Below are 8,019 nucleotides of genomic sequence, written 5' to 3'. Positions count from 1 at the left end.
AACTTAATAGGTTTGTGTAGATTGAGGGGATGCATCAGTTGGTGTATGTCACCCTGTCTGGTAAGCTATCTTTATTCAGGGGTAGAAATTAGACCAGCAAATTTGAACAAAAAGATTCTATATCAGATATTTACTCGTCAATAGAGCAATATAACACAACTCTTTATAATTAGAGGTAGAAATGTGGAGGTATTTCAACAGGTGCTTTATCAATCAGATGAGAATAATTTTAGGAAAATGGCCAATTAATGTGAGAGACAATACGTCTGGTGTTTCTCTTTGAATTGATGCCTAACTCAAAACAAATGTTGTAATTATAAACATCTATAAACTGATCAAGCGTTTACTTTGATGAGTTATTGCCCTTGAGTCAGACGTTAATTGGAGGTAGAAAATTTATTGACATCATTTGGTAATTAGGTTTTTGATTCCTTTCTATACTAATAGCTTGGATAAAGTGTCCTGTGGCTAGGGTGAGAAATTGAGACTCATAAGATAACATTGTTATATTTGAAAAGTGCCCTCATTGCACACTGCTTGTCTTCATTTGACCAAAACTGGAACAATTAAGTAGGATGTAAAACTCCATTACAGTAATTTCTATTTCTGCTTTTCACAATAATGACCCTAACAGTCCTGATATCAGATCTATATATCAGGCCAAAGGAACAGGTAGAGCCAGATTAATGGTGTTAATAATGATATCAGGCCAAAGGAACAGGTAGAGCCAGATTAATGGTGTTAATAATGATAATGATATTGAAGATTAAAGAATAGAGAATAGATTATAAGATATTATATATTGATAGATAATCATTATTCTACAACCAGATGGTACCCAGATTTACAGCTTCTACTTTTATATACCTTATTGCAGTTCCGTAACCAGACTGACTGACTTGTTCAGGGGAGGGGGAGGGGGAGCATTATATCAAGAGGGGCAATGGGGTATGGTCTTTCGTCAAAATTTTTATCAGTTGGTAAATGGAAAGAGACACATATAGCAAAACTTGAGCTATATCAGTTGTTAAGTGAAAAGGGTTACCAACAGCCAAAACTTGAGCTATATCAGTTGGTAAATGGAAAGAGACACATATAGCAAAACTTGAGCTATATCAATTGGTAAATGGAAAGAGACACGTATAGCAAAACTTGAGCTATATCAGTTGGTAAATGGAAAGGGCTACAGGACAGGTAGCCCAAGTTGAACTTTATCAGTTGGTAAATAAAAAGGGGTAGAAGTAAGCTATATCAGTAAGTTGTAACCAATTCTGCTGAATCATCACATAACTCCATTGAGATTATTTTTTGTCATGGAGGCTGATTGAACGTTGTTGATTTAGAGAAAAACCTCAACAATTCTCCTTGTTGACTTCAAAAAGTAAACTACTAACAGTGAAACTAGTGGTATTTAAAACTTGTATCAATGGTCAGAGACTACTAGTGTTTATATATTCAATAGTTGATTCTACAATATTTGGTGTCGGCCATACTGACCTAGTATCTCTTCTCTCATTGGTCAATCTCGATGCTCTGTCAACAGGTGAAAATTCTTTGATCACTTGATGGCTAAATGTAAGCTCTTTGAGGTAATTTTGTCCACTGACCACAGTATTACTGTTTATTGAGGAATTAGTGACTATATACCTGCAGATTCTGTCTGTTTCTGGATGCTGTAGTCTAATTGAAACACAAAGACTGACATATTTTGAGGTGGGCCAGACATGGAATGGTATCAGAACTCTTGTCTGTTTACATTACACAAAATTCATATTTTGGAGTTGATATTTCAATTCATACAAAAATGATTAGAAAAATTCATTCTGTAGAAATGGTGGTTATGTAGTTGACAGTTGATTGTGGATATTAGAGTATAGTATAAAACGGTTCTTTTCTTGATTTTATTGAAAATTATGTAGTTTAGATTCATCGTTAACTAAGCTTACGATACTGTGAGATTTTGGAAATTATCGACAGCCTCACACTTAACAAAAACATGAATGTACATTTGATCAAGATTAAATTGTTTTTGAATATTTTGAGGCACACGAAGACGGTTAGTTTGAGGGGCTGAATAGGAGCCACAGAATTGTCAATGAGGTTCACAGCATAGAATAAGTCAAGGAGGTTCACAGCATTGAATAAGTCGAGGAGGTTCACAGCATTGAATAAGTCGAGGAGGTTCACAGCATAGTATAAGTCAAGGGAGGTTCACAGCATTGAATAAGTCAAGGGTGTTCACAGCACAGTATAAGTCAAGGGAGGTTCACAGCATAGAATAAGTCAAGGGAGGTTCACAGCACAGTATAAGTCAAGGGAGGTTCACAGCACAGAATAAGTCAAGGGTGTTCACAGCACAGTATAAGTCAAGGGAGGTTCACAGCATAGAATAAGTCAAGGAGGTTCACAGCATTGAATAAGTCAAGGGAGGTTCACAGCATAGTATAAGTCAAGGGAGGTTCACAGCATTGAATAAGTCAAGGAGGTTCACAGCATTGAATAAGTCGAGGAGGTTCACAGCATAGTATAAGTCAAGGGAGGTTCACAGCATTGAATAAGTCAAGGAGGTTCACAGCATTGAATAAGTCAAGGAGGTTCACAGCATTGAATAAGTCAAGGAGGTTCACAGCATTGAATAAGTCAAGGAGGTTCACAGCATTGAATAAGTCAAGGGTGTTCACAGCACAGTATAAGTCAAGGGAGGTTCACAGCATAGAATAAGTCAAGGGAGGTTCACAACACAGTATAAGTCAAGGGAGGTTCACAGCTTAGAATAAGTCAAGGGAGGTTCACAGCATTGAATAAGTCAAGGAGGTTCACAGCATTGAATAAGTCAAGGGTGTTCACAGCACAGTATAAGTCAAGGGAGGTTCACAGCATAGAATAAGTCAAGGGAGGTTCACAGCACAGTATAAGTCAAGGGAGGTTCACAGCTTAGAATAAGTCAAGGGAGGTTCACAGCACAGAATAAGTCAAGGGAGGTTCACAGCATAGAATAAGTCAAGGGAGTTCACAGCACAGAATAAGTCAAGGGAGGTTCTCAGCACAGAATAAGTCAAGGGAATTCGCAGCACAGAATAAGTCAAGGGAGGTTCACAGCAAAGAATAAGTCAAGGGAGGTTCTCAGCACAGAATAAGTCAAGGGAGGTTCACAGCACAGAATAAGTCAAGGGAGTTCACAGCACAGTATAAGTCAAGGGAGGTTCACAGCATAGAATAAGTCAAGGGAGGTTCTCAGCACAGAATAAGTCAAGGGAGGTTCTCAGCACAGAATAAGTCAAGGGAGGTTCACAGCACAGAATATGTCAAGGGAGTTCACAGCACAGTATAAGTCAAGGGAGTTCACAGCACAGTATAAGTCAAGAGGGTTCACAGCATAGAATAAGTCACGGGAGGTGAGCAGGCATTTGAGAACTCTAATGATAAAAACAAATTTGAAACTCAGGGGAGATTGCCAGGCTAGCTTTATTTTTGAAACGTAGAAACGCCACTGGCACAATTGAATACAGAATGAAGGTGTCAATATTACATTACAATATTAGGCATCATGATATTTGAAATTGAGTAAAAATTTAAATATTTGCCACCTAGACTGTCCTGAATTTAGCAGGTATCAGTTCAATTGTTTTATAAACAGAATGTGGAAGTTTTAAAATGAGGACAAGTCAGATATGATGGGTGATAAGAGAGATGTCATTATTGCTTTAAAAATGGAGGACACCCTCGAAAGCACTACCTGTGGCATGAATTTGCTTTTTAATTGATTTGAAACAATGCGTTTATGTGGAAAAACACTCGAAAGCACTACCTGTGGCATGAGAATGAGTGGTTTTTGATTGATTTCAAATTAATGCGTTTATGTGGAAAAACACGCGAAAGCACTACCTGTGGCATGAGAATGAGTGGTTTTTAATTGAATTGGATTTTATGTGTTAAGAATGAGTGGCTTGGATTGAAAAATGAAACTGTGAATTTAGAATTTCCCTGAATGCAATCTATTTTGTTTTATGTGGGTAAAATTCAGATAAGCACTGCCTGTGGAATTAAAAGTTTTGGGGTAAAACCTACTGGTATTAAGTCTTATACCCAGGAAATTTTGTTCTGTTCTGTCTTAACCATTGAGACAAATATGTTGGAAGTGTTTTTAATAGTTGTTAATTGAGTAATTAGTTAATTAACCAGGTGAATAATTTAATTAGATGACAATCAGAAGTTATATTAATAGTTTGTTGTTAAATTTAGAACATTGTGATGTCTATCAGATATTTTAACCTCTATTTTGGGTGTTGAGTGATGATTATCTAATTGTGTAGCAAGTTTTTTTCATTTAAAATGAAGTATCTGTAATCTGGAAGTTGATAACTCAAAGATAATTCTATGACAATTTCAGGATAGTTCTTGGATAATTCAAGGACGATTTCAGGAGAATTCCAGGAGAATTCCAGGAGAATTCCAAGTCAATTTCAGGATAGTTCTTGGATAATTCAAGGACGATTTCAGGACTATTCCAGGAGAATTCCAGGAGAATTCCAGGAGAATTCCAGGAGAATTCCATGTCAATTTCAGGACTATTCCAGGAGAATTCCAGGAGAATTCCAAGTCAATTTCAGGATAGTTCTAGGATAATTCAAGGACGATTTCAGGACTATTCCAGGAGAATTCCAGGAGAATTCCAAGTCAATTTCAGGATAGTTCTAGGATAATTCAAGGACGATTTCAGGACTATTCCAGGAGAATTCCAGGAGAATTCCAAGTCAATTTCAGGATAGTTCTAGGATAATTCAAGGACGATTTCAGGACTATTCCAGGAGAATTCCAGGAGAATTCCAAGTCAATTTCAGGATAGTTCTAGGATAATTCAAGGACAATTCTATGACAATTCCAAGTCAATTTCAGGATAGTTCCAGGAGAATTCCAAGTCAATTTCAGGATAGTTCCAGGAGAATTCAAGGACAATTATATGACAATTCCAAGTCAATTTTAGGATAGTTCCAGGAGAATTCCAAGTCAATTTCAGGATGATTTCGGAATAATTTCAGGAATCTAAGCTGTTTGTGTTTTATTATAGAATGGACAGTGGTAAGTTTTTCTATAAATCTGTCAGATTAATGATTCACCATAATGGCAATATTGAATACTACTAGTTCTGTTGACCAGAGTGTGAAGGGGGACAGGTGTTATTGCTGCACGCTACCAGGGTAGAAATCATTTCTGGTTATTTTGGAGGTATTTTTGACAACTTTAAGGTTGTAAGCCAGTGGCCGTGCTAGTGGCGCCACAGAGGGAGCCATTTTGTCATCTAAGGAAATAGTTTGTAACCGTACATGGATTTTAAGAAATTTCTAAATATTATTTCTATATATTTTTGCTCTAAAATATGTGTCAGCAGGCAAAAAACCAATTTTTTTTTAGATTTTGTATAGAGCAGAAACCTCTCAGACCATCCATTGAAGACTGTGATAGTGATTACTGGGTTTCCATCGTGCTTCCGCATCTCAATTTGAGTCACAGTCAGACAGTTGTCCCCTTCCCCTAGTAAGCCAGTCTGCCCCAATTTGTCCCAGTTTGAACTCAAATGGGATGGCAGAAAAATATCTCACCCCTTCACCGGAATTACAAATTAAGATTAGATAATATCAAACCTCCACTAATAAAACTATACCACTGTAGATCTTATCTTAGATATAATTATAATATAACAACCCTGTTTTTATTATGATTATAAGTTTTATTGTCCAGCTGGAGATTTTGAATGGATTATTGAGTATTTAATGTGACCTTTACACCTATCTTTATAATCCACGACCTAAATTACACTACAAATTTTACAAGATTTAGTCCTGAACAGAAGACAACACACATTTTAAATTATAAGAAATTGAACTGATGCCAAAATAAATAAATTACAGAGTATTGACATTATACTTAATATTACCTATTATTATATATAGGATAGCAACATTCAGGTAAGGAGGGTGAGCTGTCCTGGTGGTGGGGGGGAGAGAAATAGTCAGGTAAGGAGTTAGATTGAGGGTGAGCTGTCCTGGGGAGGGGGGGGATAGGAGAGAAATACTTTACTCATCTTCACAATGTCAAGCTATTACAAACTTCATCTTATACCTTTACTCATCTTCACAATGTCAAGCTATTACAAACTTCATCTTATACCTTTACTCATCTTCACAATGTCAAGCTATTACAAACTTCATCTTCACAATGTCAAGCTGTTACAAACTTCATCTTATACCTTTACTCATCTTCACAATGTCAAGCTATTACAAACTTCATCTTCACAATGTCAAGCTGTTACAAACTTCATCTTATACCTTTACTCATCTTCATAATGTCAAGCTATTACAAACTTCATCTTATACCTTTACTCATCTTCATAATGTCAAGCTATTACAAACTTCATCTTATACCTTTACTCATCTTCACAATGTCAAGTTATTACAAACTTCATCTTATACCTTTACTCATCTTCATAATGTCAAGCTATTACAAACTTTGTACTTATACCATGACTGCAATAGCTACCTTTCTCGTATCACAGAATGCAGCAATTTGATTGGATTGTATGCTTGTGAATAACAGCCAATCAGAGTCCTCGACATAAAGACTGAAAACATCATTTTTGAGACCTCTGATTGGCTGTATTCCCTTGTATACAAGCTAGTCAGATCACTTCAATACTTTTACAAACTTTCATGATACAAGAATAGTGGCTATTGCAGTCAAGGTATTAGAAGAAGTTTGTAATAGATTGATGTTGTAAAGATGACATTGTGCATGCTGGAGGTTGCTGCATCATCTAGACATTATTTGTTAACTTTATAGAAAAGGATGCTGAGCTGAGAAACCCAGATTTAGAGTGTCATCAGGTGCTCATGTTATAATTATTGTATATTTTCAGGAAGACGAACCTATCCAACTCGCGAGGGAGAATTATTGGGCTTCACCTCATTCCAGGAAAGATTAAACAACTATGGTTACCAGTATACTCTAGGTAGGTTTATTCATTTCCCTTATTTTACACTGCAGGTCATTGCCTATCTTCATTAATTTATTCAGATGCAGAGTAGAAAATTTGAAATTACATTCATTAAAAGGGTCTGGTTGATCAAGATTATATTTGACAATTATAGGAGATCATTTTGTCATCAACCCAGATTCTGTAAACATGAATACTTCTGGCCGCACATTCTCAAACCATCTTAGCGCTAAGATATCCCAGAAACAGTGTTGAAATGAGATTGAAAACCCCTGGCCATGTATTCTTGAAACGATCTTAGCGCTAGGATGTCCTAGAATCAATGTCAGAAGATAATAACCTAGGCCATCCTAGCTCTAAGATCATTTGGAGAATACGTGGCTTGTTCTAGGACATCCTAACGCTAAGATTGTTTCCAGAATACGCGGCCTGTTCTAGGACATCCTAGCGCTAAGATTGTTTCGAGAATACGTGGCCTGTTCTAGGACATCCTAGCGCTAAGATTGTTTAGAGAATACGTGGCCTGTTCTAGGACATCCTAGCGCTAAGATTGTTTCCAGAATACGCGGCCTGTTCTAGGACATCCTAGCGCTAAGATTGTTTCGAGAATACGCGGCCTGTTCTAGGACATCCTAGCGCTAAGATTGTTTCGAGAATACGCGGCCTGTTCTAGGACATCCTAGCGCTAAGATTGTTTCGAGAATACGTGGCCTGTTCTAGGACATCCTAGCGCTAAGATTGTTTCGAGAATACGTGGCCTGTTCTAGGACATCCTAGCACTAAGATTGTTTCGAGAAAACGTGGCCTGTTCTAGGACATCCTAGCACTAAGATTGTTTCGAGAATATGTGGCCTGTTCTAGGACATCCTAGCACTAAGATTGTTTCGAGAATACGTGGCCTGTTCTAGGACATCCTAGCACTAAGATTGTTTCGAGAAAACGTGGCCTGTTCTAGGACATCCTAGCACTAAGATTGTTTCGAGAATATGTGGCCTGTTCTAGGACATCCTAGCACTAAGATTGTTTCG

General features: G+C 37.2%; 2 protein-coding genes across 2 annotated transcripts; both read left to right on the top strand.

Annotated features, from left to right (window-relative positions):
- Positions 1-4,472: 4,472 nt before the first annotated feature.
- Positions 4,473-4,901, top strand: LOTGIDRAFT_143577 (hypothetical protein; the record flags this gene model as incomplete). Its single annotated transcript, XM_009054277.1, has 2 exons — positions 4,473-4,676; positions 4,776-4,901. Coding segments are annotated over 2 exons (330 nt in total), but the record flags the coding sequence as incomplete, so codon positions are not given.
- Positions 4,902-6,076: 1,175 nt separating this feature from the next.
- On the top strand, positions 6,077-6,591 carry LOTGIDRAFT_143602 (hypothetical protein; the record flags this gene model as incomplete). The annotated part of the gene is made up of 2 exons (XM_009054276.1): positions 6,077-6,187; positions 6,304-6,591. Coding segments are annotated over 2 exons (399 nt in total), but the record flags the coding sequence as incomplete, so codon positions are not given.
- Positions 6,592-8,019: the final 1,428 nt, after the last annotated feature.

Source organism: Lottia gigantea, assembly GCF_000327385.1.
Source record: "Lottia gigantea unplaced genomic scaffold LOTGIsca_210, whole genome shotgun sequence".
Classification (NCBI taxonomy): domain Eukaryota; kingdom Metazoa; phylum Mollusca; class Gastropoda; family Lottiidae; genus Lottia; species Lottia gigantea.
This window is presented reverse-complemented; position numbering and strand designations above follow the sequence as displayed.